This window comes from Astatotilapia calliptera, chromosome 10, assembly GCF_900246225.1.
Source record: "Astatotilapia calliptera chromosome 10, fAstCal1.2, whole genome shotgun sequence".
Classification (NCBI taxonomy): Eukaryota; Metazoa; Chordata; class Actinopteri; order Cichliformes; family Cichlidae; genus Astatotilapia; species Astatotilapia calliptera.
The window spans coordinates 9311929-9329203 of NC_039311.1; the positions used below are offsets into that span (position 1 = coordinate 9311929).

The window sequence follows — 17275 nt, forward strand, 5'->3', positions numbered from 1 at the left end:
ATTGGATTTGCTTGGTTGCAATTCTTATTATGTTATTGGCTTTGGTGGGTGCTTGCAAAGGAGAACAGGGCCCACTGGACCTCCCGTGTGAGAGTACAGTATGTGTTTGTTGGTCTCACTCTCTCGCTCTCTCTCTTTTTTCAGTCTATATTACGAACTATTAGACATGAGCTGCGCATATTGGTTTTTCTGTGAAGCAGCTGTTTCTCTCAAAGCTTTCTGCCTCTCCAGACTAGTTTTTTAAGAGCAAGGAGAAGAAGAGGAGGTGGTGGTAGTGGAGGAGGGTGGTTCATGGTGGATAAACACACCAGGGGGTGGGGGTAGCAAGAGGTCAGGAGATAGATTGTGAGAAAAGCCAAGGATTTCATATCTACTGGGACTGAACGATAGCTGTATTTTCAAGGTTAGCTTTGGGTATTTATTGCATGCCCGTTTTCAAGTTGCTGCTCTGTGATATTTTAGTCAATAAGGGCTGGTTTGTATTTGAGCTGAAACAACAGGAAATGTTTTAAGCACTGAGCGCATTAAAATTTCACAATGTCAGTTCTTATTTTCGGTTAATATTACTTGCTCTTATAATATCATGTTTTTTGTGCGGTCATTGTGAGGAGTGCCAGGAAACAGACAGAACCACAATACTGCTAAGCATCTGCCTCTTGCCCTTTTCATTTCAGTATGTACACATCACAGACAGGCTGAGGCTGATCTATAGTAAAAGTTTAGCATTTTGGGAACCCAAATGAACCAATAATCAGTAGAAGGTTAAAAGACAGTCGCTACTATCTTACTATCAGAACTGTCCTACAAGTGACTCCTTTACGGTGGCCCTGAGAGGCCAAACGGACTGCAACTTAAGAAAACACCAGCAATAAGAAAAACGCTGCAAAAGCACACAAAGCACAACAGACATAGGAAAAACGACAACAGAAATAGGAAAAAAGAAAACAGAAATAGACTCTGTGCGCCTTAGCATATGCTGTTTCCAGTGGGGAAACTCCTGTATAGCGCTTCGTTTCCGGTGTGATATTCGCTCCTTGTTTACGGTCGGGTTTTCCAAAACAAGTCAACCGAATAGATGAATCAAGCGGTGATTTACATTTCTAAAGATGTCTTGGGCATTTACCGAATATATCTGTAGATGATGTTCATTGACTTGTCAATATTTTTTTCCCCGCGCCTCAGAGCAAAAGACAGAAATAATTCAAATTCTATATTTCTCAGCATTTGTATACAGTGGTCCCTCGTTTATCGCGGGTGTTATGTTCTAAAAATAACCAGCGATAGGTGAAATCCGCAAAGTAGTATCTTGGTTATCTTCTTCAGAGTCACACTGCAAAATTGATCATTTAATTTTTTTATGACACAGCAATGGTGAGTGTTCGCACACTCCGCTCTTTGTAACTTAACACGATCTTACCGTTTTCGTGTTTTGGACATGATTTTGGAGTCCTTCGCAGTAGCGACTGACCGCAAAGTAAGGCTACCGGAAATGTACAACCCTACACCCGGTCTTAAAACAGGAAGTAAGCATTTTCTTGTGCACAGGGTCTATTGGAAAAAAACAGATTTCCAAAAGCACAAGCGAAGTGTTTCTAGGGAGACAATAACCCGACAGACCAGTTGCAGGAAAACAAAATATGGTAGGTGTGTTTTATCATGATTCATATAATACTGATGACGGATTTTTAGGCTAATAGTTAGGCTAACACACTTACCTCTCATCTTTTCTTTCCTCACAAAACCGATAGATCCTCCACTTCTTTTAAGTGTCTCCCAGCGCAATTCTTAGCATATTTTGGTTCCTGCAACTGGTCTGTCGGGTTATTGTCTCCCCAGAAACACTTCCCTTGTTATTTTGGAAATCTGTATTTTCCTATTTCTGTTTTATTTTTTCCTATTTCCGTTGTCATTTTTCATATTTCCATTGTGTTTTGTGTGCTTTTGCTGCGTTTTTCTTATTGCTGGTGTTTTCTTAAGTTGCAGTCCATTTGGCCTCTCAGGGCCACCATACTCCTTCCTTTTTTTTTCCCGTTTCAGTTTTTGTACTGATAAACTAGATGTTAAGCTAAATGGCTACTAGATAGCTTTGTAGGATATACAATGATTTTTTTTCTCCATTTAAGTCTTAACCAAAACAGCAATTAAGCATTACAATGTTAACTTAATATAAAAAAAAACCCATTAGATATTAGGTCAACTCCTCTGACGAGTAAGGAATATAACTAAATATCTTTCTAGTAGTAGGTTATTGCAATAGACTATGAGGGTAAAGTGCTATAACAAGATATAAGATTTATGAAAATACACATCAACCAGGTGATAAAAATGCCAAAGTGCTCTGCTTTGCTTTCTTTAAAATACTAAAAAGGACATTTTTCTCCAATATAGCTCAAGGTGAAATCTGATTTTAACCATTTTTAACCATCAGTGTCTTAAGGTAATATCACTATTGACTTTGGGACATAAAAGTTATGTTTTATTATTGCAGTATGCAATAACTGTTACTGCTACAGGATAGCAAATAGTAAATTGAGGAGTAAATTGAGACCATCACCACAAAAAGTGTATATGGCTGTCGTATACAATGATAGTGTGATAAGGTTACTGTCTGTGGCATATCTCAGGCCTGTCCTGATTTGATCGTATTTCTTTGGTCTAGTTGGACTCTATAGAGAGGATTATTGGAGCCCTGCTACAGTAGGCCTTTCAAGCTGTGGTTCAGGCTCCAGAGGACTAACAACAAGTCAGACGCTGTCAGATCCCAACTAGTGAGGCCAAGGGCTGATGCTTTGAAGTGGGCTATGCAATTCTCATCTGGAGGGATCAGATTGAGGGAGAAAAAAAGACGAGGAGAGGTGCAAAGCTTGAGCTAAACAGGCAAGTTGGGTAGGCCTCAGAAGCTGGTGAGGTGGTTTTCACTGAATCAGACCTACGTGGATGCTACATACCATCAAAAACATACGAAATTCCTGTTCATTATGCAGCTTGTGGAATACACAAGTATGATTTGTTTCTAAAACGGAGTGCAGAGCCCTAAAATATGCAAGGCATGTACAAAGAGAATGGAAAATCAGATTACACTAAAAGTTTTTAAAGTTGGCGGGAGGACACAAAAGAAATCATAATAGTTCTGGTTCTGCAATCAAAGCATGCTGAGAAAAATATATGGTAAGAAAGAAGGTTTAATTTGTGCTGATTGTTCCTTGCATAATTCTTCAAATCCTCTTAAAATCAGTATGATTTTCTTTTATTATTATTATTATTCTCCATGTAGCTTGGTCATGCAAATGCTGCTGACTTGGGAAGATTTAAGGCTAGACAGTGTTGTCTAGCCTTAAATCTTTAAATCTCTGAGCAACATCACTCCCAAAAAGTAGGTTGTCAGGATATGCTTCTAGATAAGCCGAAATTATATTAATTGTGTGGAGCCAGTAGATGACGAGAGAAGACAGTAATGTAAGAAAACAGGAGGATTTGACGACTGTTGAGAAACTGGAGAGAAGAAAACAGTCTTAGTATGCATAGTTTAGGTTTGGAGATCACAGTACATGCACTGGTGTGTGCTTTCATGGTTTTTACTTGGGCATGCATAATTTCCTATTATAATGTAACAGGCAGATACTTTTTCCAAACTCAACATAAACAGTCAGTTTTACAATCACAGCTTTTAGATTATCTGTGTACTTACCCAGCACAATAGCATGACATGGAAAAACTAACCAGTTTCTCCTTGTTCACACACACACACACACACACACATACAAATGGGTGCACACTTACAAAGACATTCCTTCCTAACCTTCATATGCTCCCTCTGATTTTAATCCTTATCTCTTCTAGTCTTATTTCTTATGCTAACTGCAATGCTATCACTGAAACTGAATCTTTAACAAAGGGGTTTATGGATGCAGTCCAGGCTTTCGATTTCTGTGAAAACATTTGGCCCTCACACAATAGTAAAAGCAGATGTGCAACCCACCATTGGAATTAAGCGATAATATCAGTCAATCAGTCAACATGCACGCACACAGTGTGCACAGAATTATGACGGTCTCCCTTTCTTCCTGTCTGAGGTAACCCCAACCATGTTTTTCGCGTCCCACGGGGAGTGCCTTTTATCATGCGACATTGTGGTGTCGGCAGTATTGGGGGGAGTCGGGGAGCGGGGGTGAGGTGGGGTGGGGTTGTCAGACAGCTGTTTCCCATCAGCACTCAGTCAGGCGGTCACAACCCTCCTCAGAGGATCAGAGGGGGCAACGCAGCAAAGTGAGTCTCAGAGATATGCGTGGGCCAAAATACTTCCAATTAGAAGGTCATCCCAATTTGTTCTCTCATATCCACGGTGCTTATCAGGCGTCTCGGGCCCACTCGGTGTTATGCACAAAAAGAGGTGAATGGGTTGTTGCTGCCATATGGGAGTGATTATGCGTTTTCCTCATTGTTTCCTGTCTTTTCACCCCAGCTCTACTGAGTCTTGCTGCTATGCTTGGTCTGCGTTGGCTCGGCTCCCTCGGCTTGTTTCAGGTTCTAAGCCCCTCCTGTAATTTAAGTCCGGGAATGCTTAACAACAGTCACTCATGCACAGGCGTCTACATTAGCACATGTTGTTCACCTCATCAGTGGCAAAACTGTGCTCACCGATATGGAATTAAAGTTGTTTTTCATCAAAAGAACTTTCTTTTTCGTTTCTCTTCTACATATCCTAATTTCACTTTTATTCTTGCTGTAATTTTGCAAATGATAGCCCATTCAATATGATGCAAGAATCTAATAAAAAAAAAAACTGCTGCAGACACCACAACATAATGTCTATGGTGGAGACAGGAAAAAGCTCTCTCTGACCACCAGAGTTCACGCTGGAGTAGATGCGAGTTTGCTTTGTCTCTGATACAGCTGGTGGCTGGAAGATCTTTTTCTGCACACAACCTAGTCGTTGTGGAAAGATGATAAATTGCCGTGGTAGCTTTCCGCCTCCTGCTAGTGTAGGCTGCTGGATCCCACCTTTACTGCAGAGCTTTATATCTTCTCATCTTACTGTCAGCCATTAAGAACAAACTTTCTCAGCAGCTAGTCTCAACAGACCCTGCATGAGCGAAGGAGTAGTCCCACGAGGGATCCTGACAGGCTTATAAATGAATACAATTTAGATGAGTGGATAATACTGTACTAATATTATCAGATTACTAACAGTGTAGCTCTGTAAATTTATTTTGTGTAGGTGTTTGTGTGTCACTGTCAAAAAGTGGGATTGACAGAGCTAGTAAACAATCAACTGAAACTTGTCAAGTACAAAATATCCTGCTGGTCAAGCTGTTAAAGACTTGGTATCACAGCCCAGTTCTGCGAACAAGAAAAGGCGTTAATATTGTTACCAAGAGCAAAAAAGCAGCTTAAGTCCAAACTATAAAATTTGCACCTTAAAAATATTAGCTGCTAATGCCACATCACAAAAGTCATTGAAATAGACTTTTTGACACACTAAACACAGCCCCACTTGAAGACACCAATGATACGAGGAAGTATTCACCTTCTTAACATTATTAAAGTCCTCTCTGTTTCCTGTTCTGCTTGTCTGTGTTTTTTCCAGTCTTACGTGACGAATTTAGGCAGAATCCTGTTGACGTTATGGTTGCAGTGGGTGAGCCTGCGGTCCTGGAGTGCCAGCCACCCCGTGGACACCCCGAGCCCACAATCTCCTGGAGGAAAGATGGCTCCAACTTAGATGACAGAGATGAACGCATAACAGTAAAAGCAGCTATTTTGATTTCACACATTTCAACTAATGATAATTTATACTGTTGTTGTTATATCATTATATTCATGGGAAAGTGCAAGTCATTACATTGGAGATGCTAGAACGTTGACGTTATGTGAAGAACAAACTTTGACATGAAAATTGGTGGGGTTCAAAAAGCCTTTCAGTGTGAAATTCTGATGCTTAGTTGCCTTTTTTGTAACGTTAACATACAAATTAAAGCTCTGCAGGAATTTGGAAAAGCAACCCTGTGAAGTCGCAAGATAATTTTCTTGTGGTCACTGAAACCTTTTCTGGTTCTCATTACCAAAATGCTTGTAGGAATTTTGGAGAGATGATTTATTTGGCTCGTACAAAACCTTAACCACAGAGCAGCACATCAGAAAAAAACCAAAAGTGTACATTATACTGTACAGGAAGGAACAGCATTGTGTGCTAATGTTAGCTACTGTATTGATGTATGGTCTTAGTCTAATGTATTAGGTCATGTGGCACGCGGCAGACAGCAGTGATTTTCCTTTTCATGCTTTTGTATACACTGAATTTATTTTGCATTTAATGGCTTCCTGCTCCTTTAACTTTGGAACAGAATCTGGTTTCAACAACTCAGATAGCTGTGTGCGTGCATGTGTGTGTGTCTGTGTGAGAGAGCTGATTTGTTTATTTGAGTCTTCTCTTCCATGCTCCCAGGAACACGCAGGAAATTCAAAGCTCATGTTAGTGTGGAGTGACAGGTAGAGCATCTCTGGGGAACTGTGATGGACAGAGCAGCTATCTCTGATTTAAGAAGAGGAAAGGATCAGAGCCAAGGGGGAGGCTCCTCTGAGGGAAATACAAAGGCTGCTTTTCCCTTTGTACTTACGTGCCTGGCTTCGTCCTCCCTGATCATCTTTTCTATATGGAAATGTGTCTTTGCCATGAGTGTTCTCTCAAAGACATTACTTACTGTACAAAGACCAAAGGAGTCTACCACAAGTGATTCATGGCTACTTTAAACCCTTTTGAGTGTTTCCCTTGTGGCCTTTAGCTGTCAGTTATTAATAGTGATATGCAGATCAAGTTGTGAGTTAACAGTTGGATTGAATTTTATGGATTTTAATTAAAAAGCTGAGTGTCTTCATTGCAGGAAAATACGTACACATCACACTAAGGCAGCTAATGTGTTTTCCCTCAGGGTATCTAAGACTATGTAAAAAAGAAATAGAAGACACCGAGGCACAAGAGGAAGAAAAGCTGAGGTTTCAGTGTCCGAGATGGAGGACTGACAAACCACATTTTCATTTCTTTGCAGTGGAATTTTTGCTAAAAATGAGGAGCGGTCAGTCGAGGAAATAAAAAAGCTCTCAGTCTACTCTTTAATCAGCTGCTAAAGTTACAAGTGCAGTAAACAGAAAAAAAAAGTTGCAGAGCATAAGTATAACATTAGCCAGTGGCAATGGTTAGATCATCTTTGCAATCCTCGAGAAAGACTTGCAGCAAGGGGTAACTCGCAAAACCCTTTCTCCAGGATTTAAATAGGTAATCTCAATGAGCCAAAGTCAGTAAACTCTTTGAAATGTAGAAAAGAAATGAGACCAAATAAGAAATCTTTTAACTCACATTGCACTAGTTTGAAAAAGAGCCTGTGGTATATCTGTCTGTGTCCTCCAGTCCCTCTGCAACCCTGAATTGGATAAGCAGTTAAGAAAATGAGTGGATGGATGGGTTATTCATGAATCATTCACAGCAGCTTAAACACCCGCATTGCATTATGTTTTTAGTGAAATACAGAGCGTTTTATTTTAGTGGCTATAATGTAACTCCAAACATCCAACCCTAATCCAGTGAATACTGACAGGAATGGCTGAATCTGCAATACTAGTTCCCAAATTCCCCCACGTGCCCCCTGTGATTACCAGTGGTTGGCAATGTGCATCTCAAGTACACACAACCACAAGTCACCCCGCAATTTATTAAGTCTTCCTCTTAAAACCGCATGATTTACAACAGATTTGAAATGGTATCCACTCTTAGGCCACTCTTGGTCTTTTTATTTTTCAATTTTTTTATTTATTTGGTGGACAGTGTCAGCCGTTTGTGGTGGAAGGTTAGCCTGGAGGAGGCTGACTAATAAATGAAAGGCTGCTGGTTTTATCCCTGCAGCAGCAATTTAATGATGTATTCCATCTGTAAGCTTGAGAGTTGAGAGTTCCTACGGAGCCAGGTGCTGTCTGGCATGTTGCTGAATTACTCAATGGACGCAGCTCTGTAGGCAGCCTTGACCTCTGAACTGTGTTAAGAAATGGCAGCGCTGCAGTGTGTGTCGTGTCCCTAGCAAGAATGCATGAATAGTTTGAGCAGGGAAGAAGCAATCTAAGAGCATAATAACTGGGCTGAGAGTTTAATTGAAGTTGATGCCTGGTTTCACATGTCTGGTTGCAGAGAATGGCTTTGTGTTTGTTTGGAGGTCAGCATGTTTCCCTTCTCCAGTTTCTCATCTACTCACTACTGCTCTGCTGTCACCTCTAACACCAAGCTGCTGCATACTATCAGTAGAGGATCTCACATTCAAAGTACCTCAAAGACATGGTGTGTGGAGGCGTGTGGTGGACAGAAAAGGCTGAAAGCAGTGGGCCACCCCAGTAGCTTACCTGGTAGATCGCGGATTTCTCACTGAGCCTGAGTCCTTTTGTGCAGAGCCTTGGGTTTGAATGTAGGGTGGGCTATTTGCTGCATGTCATTCCTTCTTTCTCTTTCATGCCTCTGCTGTCTATCTCAACTACATCTACCAAATAAAGAAGAAATGCCAATAAAAAATAAACGTGTGTGTGTAAAATCTTTTGCATAGAGGGTCATAAAGGTAAAACAGAATTGTGTGTGTGTGTGTGTGTGTGTGTGTGTGTGTGTGTGTGTGTGTGTGTGTGTGTGTGTGTGTGTGTGTGTGTGTGTGTGTGTGTGTGTGTGTGTGTGTGTGTGTTTGCCGATATGCTTAGAGAAAAGTTTGGGAAAGGCAAAGTAGGCTGACAGAACATCTAAGGAGTGTCTCTACAAAGAGGCAGTCCCTTTGTTCCCAGGGTTCTCATGTAGTGCTAGATATGAATTATGTAATTTCATAATGGGTGACCTTCTGTGCAGATTGAAAGGCAGTGAAAATTCTATTCCTAAGCAATAGAGAGCCAGATCAATGCGCACAGGCTTACACAACACCATGCACTTCTTTTTAAACAAGGGACAGTCAAACATGTGACCATGCAAAAGACAGCATCATACTTTCAAGTAAACATGTCAAAAAGAAAACTTGAGCTGAGGCATATTTTATCGCAGAATACACAAATAGCAGCCAGATTAATACACGCTTTATGGATGTGATACTCTGTTAGTAATTCACAAACACGGTACACATACAGATGGCTAGATCCTCCACAAATACAGCTGTGCAAATATTGATTTTTTTTCTGTTGTCTTTTAGATTCGGAGTGGCAAACTAATGATCACCAACACTAGGAAGAGTGATGCAGGGAAATACATCTGCGTTGGAACCAACATGGTGGGAGAGAGGGAGAGTGAGATTGCCGAACTCACGGTGCTTGGTAAAATATGCAGCTTTTTGATTGCATTTCACAATGTTGCAGTACTTCACTTAGTCTGAGTACTTCCAGTTCTCAGTGCCTTGCCAGTCCACTGTACAATGCTTTTTTCACTGGGGTATAATAACCCATTAATTATTTTGATTATGCAGCTCTACCACCCAGTCTACCAGCTTTAGCAAATTTCCCCACTGAACATGCACTGAACATCTAACAGTGCTACATCTAATGTTATAACCTTTCAGTATAAGAGCTCCCTATGGTACTGTGCTTCTTCTAGTGCCGCCTCCTGCTTCTAGCCTCTATTCTCAATCCCCCACTTATTTTCCCAACACTTTCCATTAGAATAGAGCTCTTATCTGTACCACATCGTTAGATGGCCTTGGTTCAGGTTGCAAATATACAATGTAGTGGCTCAAAGAGCCTGTCAAATAAATGTGGAAAATCCCGCTGAATGCAGAAGCATATTAACATATGCTGTTTTCTGGGCTGTACAAAATAAATGGCAGATAAATATATGATTATCTATAGAATTTCATGTCAAACCTGATTTTATTGTATTTATTTAATCCCAGCAACTAATAATTTATACTTATTTGGGTGAAAAGTTGAACCACTCAAAAATAACATACTGATTATAAAAGTTTGTTCAAAACTCAAATGTACCTCAAATGATTTGAAAAAGTTATTAATATAAAGGACTTTTTCTGCTTGTTCAGAGGGGTTAAAATCAGATGACTTTGGAAGAAAGTTCATGACAGACAGCATTTCATGGTCTTCTACTACAATAGGCCTTGAGAAGCCATAACATGCATTAGATCCCATTATTCTGCTGTAATGTGAATCGCACTGCACAAGCATTTGATCTTTTCCCCAAAAGTGTTTTGTAGACAGCTACTCATTCTCTGTGACTGCCTTGAACCAGAACATTTCACAGAACTTTTGCTGGTTGTAGTCCTGCTTTCTGTATCTCAAACAAGTTGCTTTGCAATTTTTAACTTTTGCAAAACTTGATGTATTGATGTTCTGTTGGTGTGCATAGTCCTCAGTCCAGCCATGATATGATGCAGAGGAGAATAGAATAACAATCTGACTTCTGACGCTTCAGCTGTTCGAACACGCTGTTTCCCACACAGAGTACTCAGTAATAAACTCTCAACCATATTTATAATAGGTGAACAATTGCAGCAAGTGGATTTACTTGGGTGAGCCTTTGATGAGTAGATTAAATCAGTCTGAGTGCCGACTGATCCCTGCTTCAAAGGATTTGATATGATCCAAGACGTCTTTCCATTTTTGTCAGCTTTTCAATACTCATACCTTCTGAGCCCACAAACACGATGAATTTGATCCTGTAATGATGTTTGTTCCTCTTACTACTGTGCTGCCATATAGAGCGTCCGACCTTTGTGAAGCGGCCCAGCAGTGTAGTGGTGCTGGCAGAGGAGAGTGTGGAGTTCAGCTGTGTTGTCCAAGGAGACCCTGTTCCCACTGTCCGCTGGAGGAGAGATGATTCTGACCTGCCTAAGGGCAGGTAACACACAAAAACCCTCTACATTCAGTAACTGACCATGCAAACATGGTGTTTCCACTTGTTCTTTCATCTCTTGGGCATGTGTGTGTGTGCATGTCTGTCCTGCCAGCAGATTTGAAATCCTAGAGGACCATACCTTGATTGTTCGCCAAGTGACCTCTGCAGACGAAGGCTCTTATACATGTGTGGTGGAGAACATGGTTGGGAAGTCTGAAGCGTCTGCCACGCTCACTGTACATGGTCAGTACAACCCAGCCTTCACACTTAATGCTCTACAATCGAAGCACCTTCTTCTCATGTATATGCAGTCCACATATTTTTTTTCAAGGCCTCAGGTTTCATTTTAATGGATGAGAAGTGTTTGCCTAAGAGTTGTTCCTAACAGGAGACCTAATCCTGTGTCATAGTGTCACAAATTTACCAAGAAATGACTTTTACACAGCCGGGCGTTCAGCATGACCACGCTTTCATCATTGTGCCTTCTTGTACCGAATAATTGTTTCTAGGGTGTGTTTGTCTTAAGGCCTGAGGGTCATATAACAACAGCTAAGAAGTCATAATAAAAGTTTGTTTGTGCAAACTAAAATGAGCATCAGAAGGAAATGTTCGTGACTGCAGGAGCTAAATTAATTTGGTCTAAGCTGTAATGCCACAATGACACCCTTAAGTTCTTAAATCAATGACAGGAAATAGGCAGTGAGATATCTCTCATGGTTGCACATGCAAACCAGTACGCATAAATACACACATACAGAGAAGCAGTTGGTGACATATACTGCAAAGACAGTAGGACTTAATTAAAGACGAGCTGGTTACATGCTGGGGACTGACATGGTTCCAATTACATTGTCTTCCTCCTCCTCCAAAAACCTGAGAAAATGAGCATCGGGGGGGGCATAGCTAAATTTGGCAAACAATGGAAAAGACCAGGAATACAGCATTTGATGTTGTATTACTAGATTAAAAAGATAGTTATTTTAGTGAATGCATGTTTCATATTAAAAAAGAAGAAAAGAAAAAAAGCCCAACCTCTGTATGGCTCAAATCATAGTCACAACCCTAACCACAGAATCATTTTTACTGACCTAGAACATTTGGTTGATATTAAACAATTGCCATTATAAACAGTTGTAGTAAGCCAAGGAGCTTAGTCATAATAATTTTGCACAAGTTCCAAGTATGACATTGTTCTGGAATTACTAAATTAATATGTATTTATTCTGCCTGTATTACCTCTCTCTACTTTTCTCTCTCTCTCTCTACTCTAGAGATGTGGATAGATATGGCTATTTATAGAGAGGGTGCTTAAGCCATGCTTTACCACCGTATCCACAGCAGTGTAGCACTGTAGTTCCAAAAGCAGCTGGTTAGCAAGCAATTCATTGCACTATAAATCTAGCTTTGACATCTTAAGATTTCCAGTGTTTCCCATCTACAAATGCATGTTTGTTAGTGTGGAAATTTTACAGTAGCTCCTACTTTTCCCCTCTATCCAGACACAATGCTTCATCCGCATCTCACCCTTTATGAGTTTTATGTCCTCATTAACCAATTGTACGTCTGTTAAACTATGCCTCTAGGCTGGCTGGCTCTGACTCAAACTGGCAATTACATGTGTTTTTCACACGTCACAGCCAATAAGTCTGCTGCACATAACTGGGGATAGACAGCCTGCTTTACTCTTTAACATCTGTGCTTTTCTTCCATTTCTTTAACGAGACATTGTGGGGGGTAACCTGTGTCACTTGAGATCCCTTTGAGAACACTAATCATATTTAAAAAAAAATCATACATCATACATCACACTTTATAAAAATAGAAGAGAAATAATAGTTTTGAAATGCTACTAACGACAATGATGAAGAATAACTGGAAGGATTATTGAATTGGCCTAGTGTGCACAGTGCAGGGTACCGAAGGGGCCAATGAGTTCCTAAGTAAGATCTTTTCATTTAACGTGACCAACAATGAAATCAGTAAAAGAAATTAAACAACTAGCTTTCACACACACACTACAGTCTTTCTGCATATTAGCGCAAATGTCAGAAACAGTCCAATCAAACATTAAATAGACCTCAACCTACCATGTGTCCATGTGATGTCCGCTGTTGCATTATTTTGCAGTGTGAAAATAGCTTGTATTATAGTCTGGTGAAATCACGGCAAGCAAGGCTGTTCTTCTGTCTGCACGCTCTACCCACACAGCACCATCACATAAAGCAGACAGAGCATTTCCTAAAGTAAAGCAGGTCGTCTCTTATGGAGCACCAACAGGGAGAAAGTGTAGCTTTGGACACCTGATGTGAACTACAGAGAAACTAAATGATTGCAAGCTCATGAACAGAAATACACAAACCAGCCACGGAGAGACAGAGCGAGAAAGGGAAAGAGATAGAGAACAACCACAAGGTGAAGCAGAATAATAACAAAGCACCTCTTTGACAGTTTATTTTGAAAGTCTTGCACATGTGATCAGGTGCCTACAGTTCCATAACCCTTCAATGAACTGTAGAAAAAAAACCTTTTAAAACTGTCCCTGCATCATTGCAATTGTGTGTATTCACCCTGATTATTCATTGCGCTGCTTTTTTGTGTGTCTTTTTTCCTTGTAGTCAATACTGGTAAGTTGTCGTCCATCCCTCACCCACCATCAGACAGCAACAAGAACTCATGAGTCCCTGTCACTGTCCTATCTTCACTGTAATTCCATCCACCACTACAGTATGTAATTCATGTTATGTGTGGGTAAATGAATAAAATATGTAAAGCTTTTCTCACACACACACACTAATGTTATAATGCTGAGAATGATAAAAAATGTGTAATGCTGACAGGTAATTAGGACCTCTCTTCTTCTGTAGTGCCCCCGGCTTTTGCCATTCGTCCCAGGAACCAGGTGGTGGCAGTGGGCAGGACGGTCACCTTCCAATGTGAGGCTACTGGCAACCCGCAGCCTGCTATTTTCTGGCAGAGGGAGGGCAGTGAGGTGAGACTGACCCTTAGTCTGTCATCACACTACTAAATCACTGCACAGTGTAAATAAAGATAATGAATGGCTAACTGTGATCTTCATCTCCCCTCTAGAGTCTTCTCTTCTCCTACCAGCCACCGCAGCCCTTTAGCCGGCTGTCCGTCTCCCAGATGGGCAGTTTGACCATTACCAATGTTCAACGTAATGATGGCGGCTTTTATAGCTGCCAGGCTCTTAACATCGCTGGCAGCGTTATTACCAAAGCGCTGCTGGAGGTTACAGACTGTGAGTAAAAGGAAGTGGTGATGGAGGGCAAAGGAGGGGACTTTTATGTAGCTCTTTTGCAGCTTCATTCTTTTGTCTTTTGGCTAAGTGGACTACATTGTGGCAGCAGTCTTGTTTTGTTGAGCAGGTAAATTAAAGTACAGTTTTGTTTTGGCTACAGACGGCAGTAATATGGGTGTGGTGGTTTGCCTTGGCTTCAGTCAGGAGAGGGATTTTATGAGATATTGTTCACATGTTGGGCTCAGAATAGTTGGTTTCTGCGGTGACTGTCTATAAAGAGTGTCTGTACTTACAGCGCTGTGCAAAAGTTTTGAGCCAGTCCTCAGTTCTTTATATTTACTTCCAAGGGGTCAGAATTTCTTGTAATATTTTTAAAGTAGTTTTGAGGAGTACCTCTGCAGTAGTTGTAGTAGTAGTAGTTATTTTAAAAAAAAATTTTTATGTTGGTTGCTTTTCCACATTAGTTTTATATTTTCAGATTAACACTTATCTGTTTATTTTTATTTATTTGTTGTTAACTCAAGCAACAGTATCTGTAAGTCAGGTCCTTTCACAAATGGGGGAAAAAATCCAGCAAAGACCTGACAATGGACCTGAAAGATGCATCTAGCTCTTCAGCTGATCTGTCTACTTTTGGATGAAGCCTCACCAGAAATGATCTCAGTGGAATGGTGGCTGTCAACTAGCCATTCTTAAGGAAAGGAAACAGGGAGAAGAGGCTGAGATATGACAAATTACATGAGAACCATGCTAAAAATTAGAGGCAACAGATGCAATGATGAATCCAAATTTGAAGGAGGTGCTTGGGAGAAGTACAACAGGAAGTGCTTACAGCCATCTGTAAAACATGGTGGAGGCTCTGTCGTGGTTTAAGTATCTTGTCAAAATGGATGTACTTATGCAGAATATGTGCCATCAGATTTTGATCCACCATGCAAAACCATCTGGACAGTGTCTGATTGGCAGCAGCTTCATTTTTCAGCAAGACAATGATACCACACTGCCAATGCAACAAAAGTATACCTGGATAGAAGAACTTGGGATTGTCTTGGCAATAAACAAAACAAAAGGCAGGCAGTATCCAAATAAGAGCTTTTTCTCATCCAAAGAAAAAGAGCTCATAGCGCCAAACAGTCATTGTAAGATATATTAAATTGTAAGGTAAAGACTCTACTTAAAGACATTACAAGAAAGCTTGCCTAAGAGAGTTCAGGCTGTGTTAAAGACTAAAGGTACTCATGCCAAATATTTTAGCTCATTAGAATTATGTATGTTTGCAAGTTTCAATAAATTGCTTCATGTGTTTCCGGTTTTCCCAGCAACATATAAAGAAATGTGTTTTGACTCAAGACTTTTGCACAATACTATATAAATCTTCTCTTAAAGAAACATTTCCCAACCTGCAATTGTGCAGTAAATAGTCTAAATAAAGATGGCTGCACTGATCATCATTAATCATTAGTTTGCCTTAACACAACACAGCACAGACTGGTTTATTGTACTCTAGATCTAGAGTTCAGTATATGAGGTTTTTATAGAAATTGGTCTGAGGGACTCTCATCCAAACTATACATGATGAAATAACTATGCTGATTGCCTTAAAAAGCAATTTGAATGTGCTCGGAGGCCTACAAAAGTAATTGCAGACACAAGTAATTGTGCACCTGTGTGGTGATGAATAACTACTTGTACGTCTGTGTGAGTTCTATGTACGTAAATACATTAAAGAAAATAATTGCTTCAGTTTTGAACAGACTGGTAATGCATCTACACATTGAGTGGATCAGTGCACCTCTGTCAGTTGTCGTGGACAGTATTCTGCCCATACCAATAATGTGTCCTGCAGACACCTTAGTATGAAAGTGAGAGTCTATTCAGTAAAAAGGAGGTGGGCTGTTCATGGGTGTTTTTAGGATTTTTTCCAGCAGTCTGCACAGCTCTACACTCTCACTTGCACATTTTTTTTCTCTCCACTCTCCCCTCCCCTAAATTCTATCCATCCTACCACACGCCTCTCATCCCCATTTAGAGTAGTGCATTTGTATGGTAATAACTGGTTCACATTACCTCTGGCAGTTTTCAAGGCACACTTCCATCACCTTTTTTGGAGGTTTTTTTTGTATTTTTTATCTAGAGCCCCTGCTCCCATCCAGGGTTTTTTTTTCCAAATGTAAGAGAGCGAGAGAGTCTGTTATCTAAGTTAGACTGTTATTAGTTGGGCTTTGCCGACATGATTGGATCCGGCTCCAGCAGTACCTACAACCCAATGAACGATTAGTTGCTCTCCGCTGGAGGGGAAAAGTTGATTTCTTTTTCCTCCGCTGCCTGCGCAGCCACCTAAGCTTATTGTTCTCCCTCTTTACCAATTTACCCCTCAATATCTTCCACATCTTATCTGTCTTTTGTTTTTTTCCCAGGCCTTCATTTTCTCAACTATTCTCAGTTCTTATTTTTATTTTTCTCTTTCTCTTTATAACTTTAACATTTTATTAAAATGAATCCCTAATCTCAAATTCTGTAATATACCACTGGCAATGACATTGTTGTAGAGAAGAAAATGCAGAAAAGGGTTGGAGGGGGAAAAATGTCAGCTAAGATCTCACTTGTCCCCCAGCCACTGCCCATATATATATATATATGTATATATATATTAGGGGTGCAACGATACACAAAATTTTTTCGATACAAAAAAGAATGTTCATGCCTTTTTAATTTGTCATTTATTAAAATTATAAATATATATTTTAACTCAAAAGTACAGTTTTTAAATTTAACCCTAACCCTTGTGCGTGTTTTTTATTTTGACAGCGAATGCGCAGCTGCGGACCACTTATGTGCAGCCCTGGTTATTTAGCTCGTCATATTGCAGCCACAGAAATTCTTTTGTCCATGAAACCATAAAGCTGCACTTTCTTTTTGCCTTATAGTCTGATTTGTCATAACTTCTCCGTTTTGTGGTAAGCTTTTCTTTGGCTGTCACTTCTTCACCCTGACCTGTCTTATTTGGCTCAGCAGAACTAAAATATATATCCTGCTGCTTTTACACACGCACTCACATAAGCTCAGCGATTCTCTGCGCGATCAACCTCTCACATGTTTAAGCTTGCTGCGTGAGATTTCACTTGTCATGTTTGCATAGTAAGCTAACAATTAATTAGACGATG

The 17275-nt window shown here is 40.3% G+C and overlaps 1 protein-coding gene across 5 annotated transcripts in view; it reads left to right on the forward strand.

Annotated features, from left to right (window-relative positions):
* Nucleotides 1-17275, forward strand: part of LOC113030239 (roundabout homolog 1-like) — a 95216-nt gene that overhangs the window by 64799 nt on the left and 13142 nt on the right. For 2 of the 5 annotated variants that reach the window (XM_026181473.1, XM_026181477.1), the window contains 7 exons: nucleotides 5588-5745; nucleotides 9204-9324; nucleotides 10717-10855; nucleotides 10965-11095; nucleotides 13468-13476; nucleotides 13717-13841; nucleotides 13940-14111. In XM_026181473.1, the coding sequence (XP_026037258.1) occupies nucleotides 5588-5745; nucleotides 9204-9324; nucleotides 10717-10855; nucleotides 10965-11095; nucleotides 13468-13476; nucleotides 13717-13841; nucleotides 13940-14111 (855 nt within the window). The remainder of the gene's footprint in view (nucleotides 1-5587; nucleotides 5746-9203; nucleotides 9325-10716; nucleotides 10856-10964; nucleotides 11096-13467; nucleotides 13477-13716; nucleotides 13842-13939; nucleotides 14112-17275) is intronic. The other 3 variants (XM_026181474.1, XM_026181475.1, XM_026181476.1) reach the window with 3 other exon arrangements.